This window comes from Alexandromys fortis, unplaced genomic scaffold, assembly GCF_014885135.2.
Source record: "Alexandromys fortis isolate MF-2015 unplaced genomic scaffold, M_Fortis_MF-2015_v1.1 scaffold_130, whole genome shotgun sequence".
Lineage (NCBI taxonomy): Eukaryota > Metazoa > Chordata > Mammalia > Rodentia > Cricetidae > Alexandromys > Alexandromys fortis.
The window spans coordinates 425,503-447,027 of NW_026068016.1; the positions used below are offsets into that span (position 1 = coordinate 425,503).

Here is a 21,525-nt window from a genome sequence, read left to right on the forward strand (position 1 = left end):
TTTTTTTTTTTTTTTTTTTTGGTTTTTCGAGACAGGGATTCTCTATAGCTTTGACTATTCTGGAACTCACACTCTGTAGACCAGGCTGGCCTAGAACTCACAGAGAGCCTCCCTCCTGCCTCTGCCTTCCGTATGCTGGGATTTTACTACCACCACTCGGCTCAAAGACTGTATCAGTAAATTATAACTGATGGTTTGAATAAGAATGGTCCCTACGTGCTCCTGTGTTTCAAAGTTTGGTCTCCAAACTGTTTGGGAAAGAGTAGGAGGTATGGCTTTGTTCAAGGGAGTTTGTCACTGGGTTTGGGTTTTAGGGTTTGAAAAGCCCAGGACATTCAGCTTGGCTCTCTCTGTGCCTTGTACTTGTGGATCAAGTGTGAGCTCTCAGTTACTCTCCAGCAGCAACCCTTGCCTGCTGCATGCTGGCTACCATGGTGGTCATGGACTTTACGACCCTCTGAAAACATAGCCCTCAACTAAATGCTTTGCCTTGGTCATAGTGACTCTTCACAGCAGAAGAGGAGTAACTAAGGCAATAAGGACATGTTATTTCTTTTAAAAATAAATGAAATCATATGCAGAAATGGTTGATTCTATTAATGCTTACTACCTGATAAGGTAGTAAGTACCCGTGGCATCTACGTAACGCCTTGCACATGGTAAAGAACCATTTGCAGCAAGGGTAACTGATTCTTTTTACGGCTCTCAGCAATATCCAAAGTCAAACTGTTTTATTGGAATTATAATTATAAAATGCTTCAATTTCTCTAATTCTTGTAAAGAAAGTATTCATTGGGGAAAATAACCCCAATAATCATTTTCCTAGCAACTTACTCCATAATTACCAGGTTCTATACTGAAATATTAGCTGCCCGTATCCCAAAGCACTAAGGGATTATGGATACGTACATACAAACACACATGCATAACAGAATGATGCTCCCAGGAAGCAGGTATATGAAGGAGGGAAACAGAGCATAGACTGCTTCAGAAAGAGCCAAAGATGACTTCTACTTGGGAAGGAAGATGTGTTGGGAAAGGCAGGAGGTAGACCAGATATTGAGTGTATATAGACAGGGAAAACTGTCAGTGAGATATAAAAACATGTAGATTTACAATCAGACCATATATGGAATATGAATAGAATTTAAAGTCTTTTACTTAAGGGTTTTTTGTTTTGTTTTGTTTCTTATTTGGCTGGGAGTCAAGCCCAGGACCTGAGACATGCTGACCAAGCACGGCACCATTAAACTTCCCAGTTCAAGGTTTTTGAAACGTTAGGTAAATGTTTTGGATATTCATTTATTTGGAGGCTAAATAAAACTGAAGTAATCAAACAACTACATAGTGTGTTGCAAAATCAGACAATAAATACATAACCCAATCTTCATATTACAATGGCCTAAAACCATGACCATCCTTAGGAAAAACAGCTGTGCCTTCACAAGCGTGAGCTATAACTTCTCTAAAAACAGGACCAGGGACTACATGACCTCAACCTCCCTTGCCACTCAACCCTGCCTTCCTCTACTCTAACCCAAGCTCACTAGCCAATAAACAATAGCAACCCAAGTAACTCACCTTGACCAGAAGCCAAAGGATTTAAAGGCCTTTGAATTGTCTGCGGTCTGCAAACAAAAGAATTGTACTGTATGAACACCAGCGTTACCAACAATATTATAATTATATCTGATTTAGAAAGTGAAACGTTTTATCATGCAGAAGTTTTATCCCTGAGAGAATCACACATGTGCATGCACACAGAATTGCACGCGCTTAAACACTCAAATGCACACACAGGTTTTTACCAAAAATTAGCTAGTACATTCTTTAGAGCCTTCAAGTTTCCAAGTGAAGAACCTTAAGCATTTCTCACTCACCCAGCGATCAATGTCCATTGCACTGGTTAAGAGAACAACGGAAGCCGGGTGGTGGTGGCGCACGCCTTTAATCCCAGCACCCCAGAGGCAGAGGCAGGCGGATCTCTGTGAGTTCGAGACCAGCCTGGTCTACAGAGCTAGTTCCAGGATAGGCTCCAAAACCACAGAGACACCCTGTCTCGAAAAGCCAAAAAAAAAAAAAAAAAGAGAACAAACGGAATGCTTCCCCTAAGCACTGAACACATACCTAGCTTGTCTGACTCTCCATCTGTAAGCAGCTACGACTATAATAAATGGTTACCATAAGAACTAGAGGAGCAATGGCCATGGTATGTTAAACACAGTGATTACACAAACCACCACCTCGGAGCTGTTCGCTGAACTCAGTTTAACTTGGACAGGACAAAATAACTGCAGCCACAGAAAGGTGAGCGGAGAGTAAGGAAAATCCCTTAAACTGCGATTCTAATCTATACCCCACCACTGACTATGGTGATCTTGGCAAATGAATCAAAGCTCTGGTTCTGAATTACTTAATCTACATAAGGAGATCCTATAATCCACTCTAATCCACTCAAGAATGTTTGCTCAGTGGTTCCAATACTAAATAGATCTACTATTATGTAAGTCTTTAAAGACGTATTTGTTGCAGCCAGTGCCCCAGGGGGAACCGGATTAATGACATTTTAATTTCTACGTCCAAATCAATCTTTTAAGGATATGAACCTGATCTGCACAGTCTAGGAAAATAGTACATACTTAAAACAGTTTTCTTCATAGATGACACTCCATATCCTCCAAGCATCCGGCCCCTTGTAGCCTGTGTAGCGCTCAGGGTTAAGGAGTAAATCCACATACTCAGCATCAGGGGACTGTATGTCTGCAAAATAAAATGTATCACTAAATCTTACCTATTTCAGAACAACATTTTAGGATAAAGGAAAATAGGAAGAAACAAACAGCCACATTCACTGTTCGCAATAGTTGCAAAATCCTGATAAGTGGTAAGAAGAGGAATACGTGAGTTTTAGAGTTTAAGAAAACACGTGAGTGGATGCTCACAACTGCACAATGAGTCTGTTTCCATCCCCGCTAGCACGGCAGCTCATCACTGACTGGCGGGGATGAAGAGTCTGTTAGCAGGAGAGCAACTGCTAGCACAGGCGAAACCCTGGCTTTGATCCCTAGCAGGAGAAAAAGAAAAAATGGCTGCGCAGTGGTGGTGCAAGTCTTTAAGCCTTGTGGATCTCTGTGAGTCCAAGACCAGCCTGGTCTACAGAGTGAGTTTCAGGACAGCCAGAGCTACACAAAGAAACCCTATCTCGAAAAAAATAAAAATAAAATGAAAGAAAAAGTAAGACCAGAGATACATATGTCAAAACATCACACATATTCCACTACATAAAAAAAATTTTTTTTGAAAAAATTTAAAGTCCTTTTCCTTTTTAGCGGGGGTGAGTTTCGAGACAAGATCTCTTTACAAAGCCCTAGTGGTTCTGTGATTCAAGAGATGCACCTACTTCTACTCTGCCTCTGCCTCTGTCTGCCATGCTGAAATTAAAGGCATCCACCATCAATGCCCAGCTCTTTTTTTTTTAATATTTATTTATTATTTATACAGTGTTCTGCCTCCATGTGTTCCTGATCTCATTACAGATGGTTGTGAGCCACCATGTGGTTGCTGGGAATTGAACTCAGGACCTTTGGAAGAGCAGGCAGTGCTCTTAACCACTGAGCCATCTCTCCAGCCCAGTGCCCAGCTCTTTTCACTAACTTTTTAAAAGTTCAATAGTTCACTACTTAAGAGTCAGAAAAATTTCAAAATTCAGATTTAATTTTGCTTAGCCAATCCAGAGGTCAACAATTCAAATAGAAAAAGATACTAGAAAAAGAAGAATTAGATATCTTGATCAAACTCCTAATGTGTTCTAAGGTTGCCAGTTTCAGCACCAGCTTCAGACATGATGTCATGGTTCAATATTCTCAGCACCAAAAGCCACAAAGACCATCACCACAGAAAAGGCAAATGACCCAGAAGCATTTACAGAAGATGTTTTCCTCATTCCTACACTTTAGTTTCTTTTGCAAAATGCAAAAGAGAGAACTATAAATTACTTGATGCATAAAACTGCAAAACATTAAAAGGTAAATTTTTTTACAGAAAATTTTAATTTTTTTTTACTGTGGTAAAAATACCTATTATGAAATTAGCCATTTCTACCATATTCAGTGAACCGTGGGTACATTCACACTGCTGTATAATCATTGCCACTTTGTTTCCAAAACTTTTTCACAGCCCTAAACAGAAACTGTGACCATTTAACAATTAACTCTCCATATGCTATCCCAGACTGTCTACTAACCACCAATCCATTTTCTGTTGCTATGACTGCCTTTTCCAGACAATTCACAAGTGAGCCAAATCACACTTGTCTTTGTGTCTGCCACACAGAGCCATTTGCTGGAAGCTCACTCCTTCTTATGGCTCAGTGGTGTGTGTGTGTATCTGTATGACATGTATCTGTATGACACACACACAACACATTTCAACTATGTTTGCATCTGGTGACAGACACAGACTATTTTCACCTGTGCCTCTTCTGAATGAACATTGGTCTACCTTTGCCTGAGTTTTTCTCGGTTCTTCTGAGTTACACACCAGGAATGCCACTGCTAAGCATACGAGTCGATGTTAAGCTTTCTGAGGATGCTTCACACTGTCAGGACTGAGATTTTAAAATTAACTGAAAAGAACTGAGGGGCGGCATCTGGAGCAGCTCTGGTGAATGATTTGCCTAGCACATCCAAAGCCTGAGTTCAATGCTGAATACAACAACTAAAGGAAGGGAAGGAGAGGGGAAGGGAGGGGAGGAGAGGGGAGGGAGAGGGAGGGGAAAGGGGAGGGAAGAAGAAGGAGCAGGCAGGCTGGTTTTCTCTTAAGGCATCACCAGGAACAAACATCATACCGTCAACTTCACAGAAGCTGTCTGAAGAATCATCATGCTTGGTCCACTGAAGAACAGCCTTCTGGGTTTCCTCACTTCAAATAAGGAAAATTGCATTATTCCTTTTTCCAGTCAGCTGTGATGAAGAAAAACAAAATACCTGAAGATCAAATCACCTCAGAGATTCGTCCACCGCGCCAAGCCGCTCAGCTTGCTCACATTCTTCAATGAGGTTAGCTTCTTCAGAGTACTGAACAGGGCAAAGACAAACAGATTGGCCACATTTTAAAACTGCTGCTTTGCTTTTGTTTTTGAGACAGGGTCACATACTTTTAAATTTCCCTTCTTTCTTTAACCTCTCGAATGCTGGACTACAGACATGAGCCACACGACCTTAAATATTGTTCAGGCATTAAAGTCAGTCAAGACTCCTGTTCCATACCACTATCAACCCAGCTTCAAAGCCTGTAAAATGAGCCCTGTCCGTGTAGCCCTGGCTGTCCTGAAACTCGCACTGTAGACCAGGTTGCCTTCAAACTCAGAGACCCACCTGCTTCTGCCTCCCCTGGCATAAAATGAGCTGTTAGATCCAAAGTGGGTGAAAGGCTTCTTGTCTTTAGTTTTTGTCAGAAGCACAATTTACTATTATGTTCAGGAAATAAAGAACATGGCAGTGACAAACAGTGACTAAGATGTGCACCAGGAAGAGTTTCTGAGGTCCATGGAAGGCAAGTCCCAGTGCCCTGACTGTAAGCACCGGCCACCTGACCGTGGTGGCCATCCTAGATGGTGTGTGTCTCAGCTCCTTCCCACACATAACTGGAAGAGCACCTTACAGAGAGTGTGCTAGAGCTGTGGGCATTTAAAACACACGCTTTACCTATTCGGTTTCTTCTTGATGTCTACACATGCACACACACATTTTTTTCTAGTAGGTCCTGTGCATAGCACAGACCAAGCTTGAGTCTTGATAACACCACCACTAGCCGGTAAGACTGGAATCAGGAGGCCACAAATGTTTGCTATACCTACAATAGTCTTGTTAGGATGACCATAAGAATTTCTGTCCATGCTAGGATCCTGAAAGAACTGAAATGACTAAGCTTTTAGGGAACATTAAATAAATGAAGTGCTCAGATTTTTTTTGAAATATTTATTGACTGACAACAGTGCTTCATTTTATTAGTTAATATATAAACAGTTCACCTTTAAAAAAAACTTCTTGAAACTCAAGTCTTTTATACACAGTTAAATAAGAAAGAGTAGAGATACATCCTACCTGACCTGCAACCAAACAGCTCAGAATATCTACACAGAAAAAGTATGACAAAACAAAGGTGCTAAAATATATTTAAAAAAAATCAAGGACTATAGTATACAATTTTTTTTTTATGTGTGGGTGCCCACATGTGGCTCAGTCTCCATCGGGAGTCCATTCTGACTTATAAGTCATTTGAGTTCAAGTTTGCCTGCTCTGCTCTTTCCAATAACCTTGAGGGCTGTGAGAAACTCCTGAGTAAGCTCATGGGAAAGAGCATTTTAATCCATGGGAAAGAAAACCTTATTTATTAAGACTTGGGCTGAAAAACAAAAAACAAAAACAAGGGGCTGGAGAGATGGCTCAATGGTTATGAGCACTGGCTGCTCTTCTAGAGGTCCTGAGTTCAATTCCCAGCAACCACATGGTGGCTCACAACCATCTGTAATGGGGTCTGGTGCCCTCTTCTGGCCTGAAGGCATACACACAGACAGAATATTGTATACATAATAAATAATAAATAAATATTTAAAAAAAAAAAACGTATAAAAGCCAGGCAGGGTGGCACACGCCTTTAATCCCAGTACTCGGGAGACAGAGACAGGTGGACCTCTGTGAGTTTGAAGCCAGCCTGGTCTACAAGAGCTAGTTAAGCTAGTTCCAGGACAGACTTCAAAGCTACAGAGAAACTCTGTCTCAAAAAAAAAACAAAAACAAAAGGCCTTGATCTGGTGTAGGCCAGCACATCCAGCTAAGGACAGTGCAGAGGTGGTCAGCTGACTGTACTGCTCTTTGTTCTGCCTTCAGCCTCTAATCTGTATAAAAGCAAGTTCTGAAATAAACTCGGGGCCGGCTGATATTCACCTTCAGTCCCCCGATCTATCCTGTGTTTCTGTCTCTGTTGCTCAATCTGCCATTTCCTCAACCGCGTGCCTCCCTCCCAGGTAATCCCTGCTGATTCCTGCCAGAGTGAGCTCCAACATTTGTTATTCTTATAATTTTGCTGTCAGTTGGAAATTATTTCAGATGAGGTTTGTCATGGTCAAGGGTATGGCCATAGACTGAAAATTATATCAAATAAAATTTCAAATGAACATCAAAGGCCCTGGGAGATGTCCAACAAGTAGACACACTTGTCACGCAAGCCTGATGACGGGGGCTTACTCCCCAGAGCCCATGTAAGAAGCCAGGTGCAAGGGGATCTATAATCGCAGCATGCCTAGAAACTCAAGAACCAGCTAGCCTGGAAGACAGTGCCCCGTTTGCAGAAACGAGAGGCCCTATCTACATACATACAAACACAGACAAAACAATATGCTTTTTTTTTAAAATATTTATTTATTTATTTATTATGTATACAATGTTCTGTCTGTGTGTATGCCTGCAGGCCAGAAGAGGGCACCAGACCCCATTATAGATGGTTGTGAGCCACCATGTGGTTGCTGGGAATTGAACTCAAGACGTTTGGAAGAACAAGCAATGCTCTTAACCTCTGAGCCATCTCTCCAGCCCACAATATGCTTTTTAAATTTATTCAAAAAATGTATCATATGTCTATGTATATATACTAAAACAAAAACTTAAACCCTTATCTGAATTTTTTTAGTTGAAGTAACTTCTTAGTACCATTTAGTAATTTAATCAGCTTCTTAATTACATTTATCACTTTACTAGGTCTAAAGAACATTTTTTCCAAGTTTACTATTTTAAATTTTCTATAAAACTAATCACAATCATCTTCAAAACTATACATTATGATTAATCTATTTGAAATTACCAATAACCTCAGCTGACTACTCTGTAGACACTTTCTAACTCTGAAAATACTCATTATATATAAATATGTGTGATGTCTTAACCCAAATGTTTCGTTAAGTTCTAGTCTTTGGCCTGGCCTTTAATCCCAGCACTTGGGAGGCAGAGGCAGGCGGATCTCTGAGTTTGAGTCCAGCCTGTTCTAGTTTTTGAGAAAATTCTGAATGGCATTTAACTTAATTCTGAAATGCTCTAGTTTTGCATCACTCTTAAAAATGATTTATCTGGGGCTGGAGAGATGGCTCAGCGGTTAAGAGCATTGCCTGCTCTTCCAAAGGTCCTGAGTTCAATTCCCAGCAACCACATGGTGGCTCACAACCATCTGTAATGAGGTCTGGTGCCCTCTTCTGGCCTGCAGGCATACACGTAGAAAGAATATTGTATACATAATAAATAAATATTTAAAAAAAAAATGATTTATCTGAGTTTGGCCTTAAACTGATTGGAAGGATGGAGTAAGAAATACACAAGAAGTGGAACTGGCCATCACTAATGACTGTTCAAGCTATCTCACTGCAGAGAGCAGGGGATGGATTTCGAGACCACGGTAGACAACAGTCGCATCAGTGAGTGTATGTGCATACCTTGTAGCTCGCAGACTTAATCCCATCAGGAACTTCATCCTGAAAAAGAAACACGCTTATTCTACCTTCTGGAAAAATATTTTAAATTCTTATGACTTATGAGAAAAACTCGCAAATTACTGGAGACTATTTTTAAGTGAAAAGAGTTAGAAAATTTTAAATAATTTCTTTAAAGTAAATAAAGATTAACAGGTGTAGTAGCACACAGCTTTAATCCTCACAGCCTGGTCTATGTAGCAAGAGCGATGAAATAAAATCTCTCAAAAAATGAGCAAATAAAATTCAAGGACCATATATTGCTGATCGTGTGCTGTCATGGAAATATAAAAATGGTCACAAACATTCTATTACTGTTGTGGTGCACAGGACAAATGCAGGTACATGGGCTGAGTAAGCTGTGGCGAACACCCCAAATCTGTGCGTGCTCCTCAGTCCCTCCTTGGGATAGTTCGCCCTGTTAGGAAGTATCAGGATGAAGCACAGGCCTTGTCTGTGGGGAGTACAAGTATTCCGTTCCCTCACTATCACCTGAGTGCTCTGGGCCCAGCTGTCTCTGCTCTTAGCAGTATAGTTCAGAGACTTTCAATTGGGCTGTGGAATGTGTGTTGAAACAGTCGATTAGTGTTTCTCCCCTCTACTAAACCACAAACTTAAGAGCAAGACCTGGCACCCTGCTCACCCACATAGAATATTCATTATTCAAATCACATGCTAATTGGTATATTTACCAGTCCTTTCATCTCACTTTCCTTTCTCATGCCTCACAAAACTGTATTATCTTTCTGAATTAAATCTTTTTTTTTTTTTTCTGGTTTTTCGAGACAGGGTTTCTCTGTGGTTTTGGAGCCTGTCCTGGAACTAGCTCTTGTAGACCAGGCTGGTCTCGAACTCACAGAGATCCGCCTGCCTCTGCCTCCCAAGTGCTGGGATTAAATAAAGGCGTGCGCCACCACCGCCCGGCATAAAAATCTTATATATATATAACAAGTATATTTTGAGATGGATATGTTAGGCTTTTCTTTTTTAGCTTTTATTAATTTATTTACGAAAATTTCATACACATATAACATGCATTCTAATATCACTTCTGTGTCTTCTTCCCCTCCTCCTTCAGAGCCCCTTCCCACATTCATGACTTTGTTGTTTTTGTTTTTTTAAGACACACTGAGTTTAACCAGGTCATCTGGAGACCATGGGTCAGGACTCTGAGCTGGGGTCTAATGGGCTCTTCAGTGGGTAAAAGTGAAGGCAATGGTTGTCCCTCCTCGAGAATCCAGCAGCCACTAGTTCAATCTTTTATTAGAGACATTGCTCTCCTGGCTTGACAGTTGTTTTCCTCTTGAAGTTTGAAGTATTCTACTGTGAAAGCAGAGATTTGCTTTTTTGCACTTTGAAATGCTGCAGGCTTTTTACAAGTATAATAATAATAATAATAATAATAACACATAATTATTTTATTATATATAATAATTATCATCATCATTATTGTTATTATATTACCTTGAAGACATTGTAATTCAAAATAGATTTTCTGGGGCTGGGAGGTGGATGGCTCAGTCAGTAATGCCTCCCACACAAAATGAGAACCTGAGTTTAGATCCTCAGCATCCGAGGAAGAAGCCAGGCTAGAGGCAACCCTGCAAACCCAGAGCTGGAGAGGCAGCGGACGCCCTGCCTCCTCAGTGAACTACAGTGCAAAGGGACAGAAACCACTTGCTGTCAGCCTCTAGCCTCCATGACACAGTGCTGCACACGCACAAATAAACAACGTTTATAAGTTAGGTTTATGATATGCAGCTATTGAATGCTATATTTAAACAGGATCAAACTATAGTCTGATCGCTAGTGGCCCTTCTGGAAAACGCACGAACAACGGAAACAACCGGGACAGTCCTTACAGAATGGCAGGGTTTGACAGCACAGTCTCTTCTTCCACACTGGCTGATGTCATTCCAGAAAGGACACGGCTTCTTTAAGTTTACCTGTCAAATAGAAAGTTATAAAACTATAAAGCCCTGAGAGTATAATCGACTGCTAGGATCCCAATCCCAGGCTGGAGCGAGGGCTCATCTGAGATCACACCGTCTCTCCCATTACCAGTCAAGTTGCACTGACTATAAATGTGTAACTGGTGTTGAGCTGCTAAGCTGGTTAGAGAGACACAGACCACTGTGCAGATGGCTCAATAGCCAGCCCCACTTACCCCCACCTCCACCCTCACCCCCATCAGCTCCCATTTAAGCTAGTGACAAAAGGCAGAGAACAGGGATGAACTATGGACGAGGTTTTACAAAGTTTTTCAGTAGTGTTCTCATGGTCAGATACTGTAACTATTTAGTATGTTCAAAACTGCCTCCTCTCAAAAAAAAAAAAAGCTTATCTTAATTGAAGCACATCTGATGACTGAAAAAACAGAATGTTTTGAGAATAACATACAAATTTCTATTTTAACTTCAATTTAACCAGTTCGTTTCTAACTCTAGAAATTATTGAAGTTAAAAGTATTAGGGCCGGGCTGGAGAGATGGCTCCATGGTTAAGAGCATTAGCTGCTCTTCCAGAGGTCCTGAGTTCAATTTCTAGCAACCACATGGTGGCTCACAGCCATCTAAAATTAAATCTGAAGCCAGGCGGTGGTGGCGCATGCCTTTATTCCCAGCACCCGAGAGGCAGAGGCAGGTGGATCTCTGTGAGTTCGAGGCCAGTCTGGTCTACAGAGCTAGTGCCAGGACAGGCTCCAAAGCCACAAAGAAACCCTATCTCGAAAAACCAAAAAAAAAAAAAAATTAAATCTGGTGCTTCCTCTGGCATGTAGGCAGAACACTGTATACATAATAAATAAATAAATCTTGAAGAAAAAATTGAAAATACCTTGTAATATCTAAAGTAGTCACTTTCGAGAAGTCTTTGTAGTCTTGGGAAAAGTTTGTAGTTATTAAATTTATCGATGGTCTCAACATCACAGGTACAATCATCCAGGTAACCACTAACCTGTTACAAAGAAAATGAAATATTAGATTGAAATGTCCCAGATATCACATGGTCTTTTCCTCACATAGTTATTAGAAAAAAGAAAGAAAGGAAAGCCTGCTATTTAGCAACCTTATCTTGCCACCCTCTCTTGATTCCTAAAATAGAGAATAATAATAATACAGCAAGCCTGTTGTTGTGTCTCTAGAGTAACACAGTGGCATTTCTATAGGGTCAGCTGAGCTCAGAACACAGAACTGGACCCCTAGCAGCTACCTTGTGGCTCTACCCTCTGGATCCAGCTTACCTGGCCAAAGGTTGGCACTAAGATTAAGAGGGAAGGGTGTGTCTCCCTGTGCTAGATTAACAAACAAGGAAATGCCAGTCATATTTCATATTCCATCATGTGAACTAAGGAGCACACGCACACAGGCAAACACCTATTAAAAGTAATGTAACATTAAGTAATAAGTATGTAATGATTAAAAAAATAGAAAAAAGAAAATGCACACACTATAGAGAAGAGACCCTGCACAACTTTGGTGTGGTATGTCTGCACTGTAAACTACACTGAAGATGACTAAGTGCACTGGCCCCTCACTGAAGAGCTACTGACAGCTGCTACAGGAGAGTCTAGTTTAGGGGTGTGGTCCCTGGTAGGCTGACCATGCTTGGTGGGCAGCCCCACACCCATACAGCAGCACAAATTGATCTCAGTCAGTAGTTTTTTAAAAAGAACAGCCAAGGGCTGGAGAGATGGCTCAATGGTTATGAGCACTGGCTGCTCTTCTAGAGGTCCTGAGTTCAATTCCCAGCAACCACATGGTGGCTCACAACCATCTGTAATGAGATCTGGTGCCCTCTTCTGGCCTGCAGGTGTACATGCAGAAAGAACACTGTATACATAATAAATAAATAAATCTTTAAGAAAAAAAAAAAAAGAACAGCCAAGTCCAGGTGGTGGCAGCACACACCTTTAATCCTAGCACTTAGGAAGTGGATGCCACCAGCCTAGTCCACAGGGTGAGTTTCAGGATGAACACTTACACAGAGAAACCCTGTCTCAAAAAACAAACAAAAAAGCCAACAACGCCAGGCAGTGGTGGCGCATGCCTTTAATCCCAGCACTCGGGAGGCAGAGGCAGGCAGATCTCTGGGAGTTCTAGGCCAGCCTGGTCTACAAGAGCTAGTGCCAGGACAGGCTCCAAAGCTACGGAGAAACCCTGTCTCGAAAAACTAAAAAAAAAAAAACTAAAAAAAAAAAAAAAAAAGCCAACAAAAAGAAGTGTGCTTCTTTTCCAGAGGATGCGCTTGGCTCCCAACACCTATGCAGGGTACTCACATGACATACCCCACAGATACATACATACACATAATTACAAATAAAAAATTACTAAGAGCCAGGCATGGTGGCTTATGCAGAGGCAGGAGAATCTCTGTGAGTTCAGAGCCAGCCTGACCTCCAAAGTGAGTTCCAGGACAGCCAGGACCATTACAGAGAGAAACCCTGTCTCTGTGTAACCAAATACACATATTTCATTTTTCATATACATATAATATATATTATATATAATAAGAAAGCAAGTTATAAAACCTTATTAAAACATTCCATGCATTTTTTTCCTATACTATGTAAAATCCTGTGCTATCTTATTAAAATACTGAATGAATATGTTTGTTGACCAAGGTTTTCTGTTCCACCCAGTCCTTGCAGTTTCTGTTTCTGAGGTTTTCTGTCCTGCCTGGTTCCCGCAGTAGTTAAGCCCCCCCTCCCAAAAATAAATCACAGAGATCTACATTAGTTATAAATTGATTGGCCTATTAGCTCAGGCTTCTTATTAAGCGAGGCAGTCACATCTTACTTCTTCTGTGGCTGGGTCAGGGCTGCAGAATAGGACTTCCTTCTTCCCAGAATTCTCCTGTTCTCATTGACCCGCCTCTACTTCCTGTCTGGTTATCCCGCCTATATTTCCTGCCTGGCTATTGGCCAGGCAACGTTTTATTAAAATACAATTGACAGGGTACAAACCATTGTCCCACAGCATATTTACCTTGTACTATGTGAAATCCTATACTATCTTATTAAAATACTGAATGAATATGTTTACCTTGTGCTATGTGAAATCTTGTACTATCTTAAGAACAGTGAAACTCAGTACAGAAACCTTTTACCTAAAAATAATAATATAGTAATAGCAATGCCCCAAAACTAACACTTTTTACTGATTTTTCTGGTCTTACTTATTTTCTAGAAGTCTGTTCCATATATTCTATCATATCTATTTTAGTTCTTTTTGAATGTATAAGGATGGAAACCACCTACTATTTCTCGCCTTTCATTCAAATGTTTAAAAGAATGACACAGGGCTGGAAAGATGGCTCAGAGGTTAAGAGCACTGACTGCTCTTCCAAAGGTCCTGAGTTCAATTCCCAGCAACCAAATGGTGCCTCACAGCCATCTGTGATGAAGTCTGGTGCCCTCTTCTGGCCAGCAGGCATACACAGACAGAATATTGTATACATAATGAATAAAATCATACCTAACACAAGACACCACACACACACACACACACACACACACACACACACACACGGAATATGAATCCTTAGGTATCATTTGGATCTCTCCCTTTTAGTTACCATTCTTGGTCACCAAGCCTTGCCAATTCCATTTGCAAAATGTAGCTAGAAATTGTGTACTTGATCCCTTTCTATGGTCATCTGTTAGCCCTACCCTCCTTACTACATAACCCCAAAACTGGCCTTAAACATATAATCTGCCTGAATTACTCTCTCAAGTGCTGGGTTTATAGAACCATGCCACCAAGCTCAGCCCAGCATTAATCCATCATCATTTCTTGCCTGAACTAATTTAATAGCCTCCTAACTCTTCATATTCTCTCATCTCATCCTGTAAGGAATTCATTACATGCCAGAAAGAGGGATCTTTGATAACTTGTAAATCACACCATGCTGCCTCCTTGCTTAAAGCTTCTAAGAGATTTTCATTGCACTTGAGATCCCAGATCCTTAATATACCTTGCAAAGATGTTGACTTGTAGTGATAGGAGCGGCGGGCTGTGTCCCCAGCACCAGTCGGCCCACATGGCTAGCTTATGCCCGAAATAATTACACGGAAACTGTATTCTTTTAAACACTGCCTGGCCCATTAGTTCCAAGCCTCTTATTGGCTAGCTCTTACATATCGATCTAACCCATTTCTAATAATCTGTGTAGCCCACGAGCTGGCTTACCAGGAAAGATCTTAACCTGCGTCTGTCTGGAGTGGGAGAATCATGGCGACTCCTCGACTAAGCTTCTTTCTCCCAGCATTCTGTTCTGTTTACTCCACCCACCTAAGGGTTGGCCTATCAAGGGGCCTAGGCAGTTTCTTTATTAATAAGAAATCACTCCCACATCATTGAGATTGCTCATTCATTTCCTGGCCTCCTGGCCACCCGGCCATGAATAATCACACAGAAACTACATTAATTACAACACTGTTTGGCCAATAGCTTATGCATATTCCTATATAACTCTTACATCTTAAATTAACCCATTTCTATTAATCTGTGAATTACCATGATGTTGTGGCCTACCGGTAAGGTTCTGGCTGACAGTTGGTGTCTTTCTCCTTCGACAACTACATGGTGTCTCTGTGACTCTATGTGCTTTCTCTCATTATCTCTGTTCAGATNAATAGAACCCACAGATTCTTTTTTAAAAAATATTTATTTATTATTTATTATGTATACAATAGTCTATCTGTGTATATGCCAAAGGCCAGAAGAGGGCACCAGACATTATTACAGATGGTTGTGAGCCACCATGTGGTTGCTGGGAATTGAACCTTTGGAAGAGCAGGCAATGCTCTTAACCACTGAGCCATCTCTCCAGCCCCCAAACCCACAGATTCTTAAAAACAAATGAAAATCCTAGAACAAGAGACAGGTGCTAGATGCAACAAGCTCGGCCTGATGCTATGCTTCAGACATCTGCTGCTCAGGGTAACCATGACACTATTCCCACTGCAAAACACAACTCCGTGTGACCCGGGAACCTAAACTTGACAATAAAAATGCACCCTGCTCCCCTCCCTAAGTGGTTAACATCTACCAAAATTTGAAGTGCATTGCCCTAGACTTCAAGTGATAGCCAGCTTTGGGAAGGAGCCAAACTAATAACAGAAGGTAAAAAGGTCCGCACTGGCATACTATAGGTGTTGCAAGATGTTTGATTTCACTGTGTAATAAGTAATAAATAAACTGACCGGCCAATAGCTAGGCAGGATTACCAGGCACAAAGAGGACGCTGGGAAGAAAGGAAGAAGTATGGACAGTCTGTAGATAAGGTAAAAAGCCTCGGGGAAGCATGTAGATGAACAGAAGTGGGTTAATTTATAAGAGCTAACGAAAAACAAGCCTAAGCTATCAGCCAAGGTTTCATAATTAATAATAATAAGTCTCCTTGTCATGATTTAGGAGCTGGCTGGTGGGACAGAGAAAGACAAGTAGACAGACAGTAGACAGACAGAAGGACCTATGCACACAGTCTAGTCTGTGAGCGCTGCAAAGCCTCTCGTGCCTGTGGCAAGCTCCCAAAGGGCAGCCCCCCCATAGCCACCAAGCTCTGCAGTTAGATCTATGTAGGGTTTTTTTATATTTATTTATTTATTATGTATACAATATTCTTTCTGTGTGTATGCCTGCTGGCCAGAAGAGGGCACCAGACCTCATTACAGATGGCTGTGAGCCACCATGTGGTTGCTGGGAATTGAACTCAGGACCTTTGGAAGAGCAGGCAATGCTCTTAACCTCTGAGCCATCTCTCCAGCCCCAGACCTACGTAGGTTTAAGCTCATCCCTGTCACTGTGTTTTCCATAAAATAATAATTTCCATCTCACCGATTTGGTATCAGAATAATAAAATAAATGCTTGGAAATGTTAAATATCACAGAATTGGTATAAAGAAAAGAAACGCAGGGCTAGAGAGATGGCTCAGAGGTTAAGAACACTAGCTGCTCTTCCAGAAGCCTTGACTTCAATACCCAGCAACCACTTGGTGGCTCACAACTATTTATAGTGGGATCTGATGCCCTCTTCTGGCATAAAAAGGTGTACATGCAGACAGAGCACTCATACACATTAAATAAATAAATAAATAAATAAATAAACAAACAAACAAACAAACAAACAGAAAATAAATGATTGAAAAATGTTAAATACCCCCCCCCCCAAAAAAAAGCCGGGCGATGGTGGCACACGCCTTTAATCCCAGCACTCCGGAGGCAGAGGCAGGCGGATCTCGAGGCCAGCCTGGTCTACAAGAGCTAGTTCCAGGACAGGCTACAGAGAAACCCCGTCTGGGGGGGGGGGGGGGATGTTAAATAATGCTATTAACTCAGCTCTACTGAAATGTTCTACTCCTCTCCAAAGCAGCCCGCATTTCTTCAATGAGGAAGAAAATATAGGCCTAATTCAGTTTCTAACACTGGACTATTCCAATGGTCCTACAGGAATAAGGGACCAGATCATGGAAAACTAGCATGGGGCGCGGGGTGGAGCACTCAGTTACTCTCTCCACTGACTACAGCTGGTTTAGTCAAATGCACTAGCCAAGGAAACATATGCATGTGCAATCACAAATATATATGAACAGAACCTGTGAGTCCACCCTTATGAGTAGTGTGTAAATGGTTCCAAGGCTGACCACTTTGTGCTGGGCAACAGTAAGGGGCTTATTCTTACAGGGAGAGGTATTTTTTAATTCATAATGAAAGACAAAACAAAACAAAAAACTTCCTAGTTGTCTTGTGCACAATACTAAGAAAGTCTAGCCCAATCATAGTTCATTTTGTTCTGACTCAAAGTACTGTAAGACTGTATTTTATTTTTGTTTAGTTTAGTGTTTTTTGTTTTTAATTTATTTATTTTTATTTTATGTGCATTGGTGTTTTAGCAGCATACATGTCTATGTGAAGGTGTCAGATCTTGGAGTTACAGACAAGTGTGAGCTGCCATGTGGGGACTGGGAATTGAACTCCAGTCCTCTGGAAGAGCAGTCAGTGCTCTTAACCACTGAGCCATCTCTCCAGTCCCCTTGTTTGTTTTTCTTTAGTTTTTCAAGACAGGGTTTCTCTGTGGCTTTGGAGCCTGTCCTGGAACTAGCTCTTGTAGACCAGGCTGGTCTCGAACTCACAGAGATCCGCCTGCCTCTGCCTCCCAAGTGCTGGGATTAAAGGCATGTGCCACTGCCAACAGGCTAAGACTGTATTTCTTGTACCTGATTTTTATGAAAAGCTTTTCCCAAGTGTGTCAATTAAGGAAAAGGAAGGAAGGAAGGAAGGAAGGAAGGAAGGAAGGAAGGAAGGAAGGAAGGAAGGAAGGAAGGAAGGAATTCAAATTAAAAAGGGAAAACTAAAATTATCAGCATTTTCAGATCTTATGCAGTGTATGTATATGGTATGCACATATACAGATACGCAGTATATACCATACAAAAAAAGTTAAAATTATTAAATAAAGTCCAGGATACAAAAATTAAATCAAGAAAACAATTCCATTTACAATAGCATCAACAAATAAAATACTTACGAAGACATGCCTCCTGGTGAGCATGTACTTTGAAACAGGAAGGCTGTTTACACACCACTGCTGGGCATGTAAACCTCCAGACACGATGGAAACCAATGTGGATGCTCCCCAAGAAACTAAAAACAGCTATCACTGATCTAGCAATCTGACTTCTGGATACACACCCAAAAGAAATAAAACCACTGGCTCAACGAGACATCTCCACACCTGTGCTCCCTGCATCACACAGTATTCAAGACACAAAAGCATCTAAGTGTCTGACAGGGTAAGAGTAGATAATTTAGCCGGATGGTGGTAGCTCACGCCTTTAATCCCAGCACTTGGGAGGCAGAGGCAGGCATGTTTCCATGAGTTTGAGGCCAGCCTGGTCTACAGAGTGAGTGCCAGGACAGCCAGGGCCACACAGAGTAGATAACATGACACAAAACTACACAATGACTACTACTCTGTCCTTTGTGGCAACCTGGATGAATCTTGAAGATACTGTACTAAGCAAAATAAACTAGATATAAAAAGATACTTCATGACCTCCCTCACTGGTGAGACCTAAGCTGGTCGGAAATCTTGCCAGCAAGCCACAACAATGTAGATTACTAGAAATGGGTTAAATTAAGATGTAAGAGTGAGCCAATAAGAAATTAGAGCTAATGGGCCAAGCAGTAATTTAATACAGTTTCTGTGTGATTATTTCGGGTCTGGGCAGCCGGGAAAAACAAGTGGCCTCTTACAACAGCCAAGAGTACAAAGGATAGAAGTGGAAGATATGAGAAAATATGAGATAAGTAAGCCCTGGGGTCTGAATGAACACCATAGTGACCACAGGTAATAACAGTGCGTATTTGCTAAGAGAATAGATCTTAAGTAGTCTCGCCATACATGCAACTGTGTGAGGATAGATACGATAATTAGCTGATGATACTATCCCAGTGTATAGGTGTAACAAGACAGCTCCTGGAATACGCCCTATTGTCTATCAATAAATAAATGTGTGCATTCAAAATATACTTTATTTGTCAAAGAACTAGGAATACTTAATTTTATTGTGTTTTGTGACGTAAGAAGAAGAAAAAGAACATGAGGGGCTGGAAAGATGGCTTGACCATTAAGAGTACTGCTGCTCTATCATGAGAACCAGAGTTCAGATCCCAGTACCTGTTGGTTTGTGAGGCAGCTCACAAACACCCGCACCTCCAGCTCCAAGGAATCTAATGCCCTCCTCTGGTGTTCAAGGACACAGCATACACTCATACACACACACACACACACACACACACACTCATACACAGAGAGAGAAAGAAGAAAAGAGATTTTTAAAAGGGTACAAACTGTTAAAATAAATCTTATTGGAAAATTGAAAAATAAATCTTATTTAAAGTAAATCTTATTGGGGCTGGAGAGATGATGGCTCAGTGGTTAAGAGCATTGCCTGCTCTTCCAAAGGTCCTGAGTTCAATTGTCGGTAACCACATGGTGGCTCACAAACATCTGTAATGAGGTCTAGTGCCCTCTTCTGGTCTGCAGACATACAGACAGACAGAATATTGTATGCATAATAAATAAATATTTAAAAAAAATAAAAAATAAATCTTATTGCATATTTTAAAATATACAGCATGATGTTGTTATATATAGTAAAATGGTTGCTATAACAGGGCAAATTAACATATCCATCTTTTCATGTAATTACCCACCTGCCCCATGACAGGTACAGCTGTAACAAACTCCTGAATGCACTACTAACCATATGTCTCGTGTTGTATGTTGTATCTCTCAATTCCCAACCAAGATAAACAGAGAGCAAACGATGCCACATACGCACTCAGCTTTAAAAGAAAATCCTGCCGTTTAACCTGGGCAGCCCTGGAAGATGTGTGCAGTGAAGTAAAGGAAAGGTTTGCACAGTCTCGCATGTAGAATATATCAAAGGAGAGAGAAAGGGGCTCGACTAGAAATAGAAAGACTGTGACGGGAGGTGAAGGACTGGGGTGATGGAAATCAAAAACTAGAAAACTGATGTCGGATAGCAAGGCACAGGGTATCTGCCTACGTCTCGGTCTTATTACAGTTCACAGTGTGAGCCAGGTGGTGGTGGCGCACGCCTTTAATCCCAGCACTCGGGAGGCAGAGGCAGGTGGATCTCCGTGAGTTCGAGGCCAGCCTGGTCGTCAAAAGGAGTTCCAGGAGGCTCCAAAGCTACAGAGAAACCCTGTCTTGAAAAAAATAAATAAATAAAAATAAAGTTCATAGTGTGGGGCTGGGGAAATGACTCAGCAGTTAAGAGCTCTTGTTGTTCTTGTAGAGTTCCAGGGTTAGATTCCCAGAGTCTACATGAGTGGCTCAAGACCATAACTCCAAATCCAGAGGATCCAATGCCCTTGTCTGACCTCCACAGGCATGTATATGGTTCACAGACATACTGCATACAAATATTTTTTTAATTAAAAAAAAAAGAAAAAAGCCATCACATTATGAAGTGACTCAAAGGATAGCAATCATCCTACAAATATTTCTTCCATATACTTTATTCAGAAAAGCCACGGGTGCAGCAGGCACTTAGAGGTAACGGCCACCTCTTTAGTATAACCTATAAGACCATCTGATGAGTTTTAATACTGGGTTTCTGTCCACCCATCAAGTTACTTCTCCATGGAGCAGCAACTTGGCCTAATGAACAAAGCTTTTTTGTTTTGTTTTGTTGGCTTTTCAAGACAGGGTTTCTCTGTAGTTTGGAAGCCTGTCCTGAAACTGGCTCTGTAGACCAAGCTGGCCTTGAACTCAGAGACCCACCTGCCTCTGCCTCCCAAGTACTGGGCTTAAAAGCATGCACCACCACTGCTTGGCTTTTAAAGCTATTTTTAAAACCGATATACAGGACACTTGTCAGGTTAAATCTACAGGTGCACATGTTTGGAGAGTTTATCTACAATGTACTCCAAATGAAAAGAAAAATGTTTGTGGAGCTGTCATTTGTGTCTGAGTGCCCTTCCTGCAGCAGCCTGAGGCAGAGCTACCTCGCTCAGGGGGCTGAGTATCCCTCTTGAGGGAGCCCAAGAAAGGCCAACCACAGGCAGGCAGCTGAGCCTCACTACTGCTCATCAGATTCAACAACAATAAAACAGCTTCAGTGGACAGGAATGCACACTAATTTTCAACTAAGTGCAACAAAATAAGGTCACACCGTCTCCATACTGCCTTTAGTATTTCTTCTGAGATTATATCTTTAAGATAGACCCCACAAATTGTGCCTAAAGTTTTGTTACATTCACTTATTCTGTCAAAAAATAAAAATATAGGGCTGGAGAAATGGCTCAGAGGTTAAGAGCATTGCCTGTTCTTCCAAAGGTCCTGAGTTCAATTCCCAGCAACCACATGGTGGCTCACAACCATCTGTAATGGGGTCTGCTGCCCTCTTCTGGCCTGCAGGCATACACACAGACAGAATATTGTATAAATAATAACTAAATAAATATTTAAAAAAAA

At 41.3% G+C, this 21,525-nt stretch overlaps 1 protein-coding gene across 2 annotated transcripts in view; it reads right to left on the reverse strand.

The window, feature by feature from the left end:
* Ero1a (endoplasmic reticulum oxidoreductase 1 alpha) overlaps positions 1-21,525 on the reverse strand; it is a 45,214-nt gene that overhangs the window by 19,441 nt on the left and 4,248 nt on the right. For both annotated transcript variants that reach the window (XM_050162358.1, XM_050162357.1), the window contains exons 2-8: positions 11,353-11,472; positions 10,381-10,464; positions 8,483-8,521; positions 5,002-5,075; positions 4,847-4,920; positions 2,640-2,760; positions 1,582-1,628 (exon numbers count right to left, since the gene is read on the reverse strand). In XM_050162358.1, the coding sequence (XP_050018315.1) occupies positions 1,582-1,628; positions 2,640-2,760; positions 4,847-4,920; positions 5,002-5,075; positions 8,483-8,521; positions 10,381-10,464; positions 11,353-11,472 (559 nt within the window). The remainder of the gene's footprint in view (positions 1-1,581; positions 1,629-2,639; positions 2,761-4,846; positions 4,921-5,001; positions 5,076-8,482; positions 8,522-10,380; positions 10,465-11,352; positions 11,473-21,525) is intronic.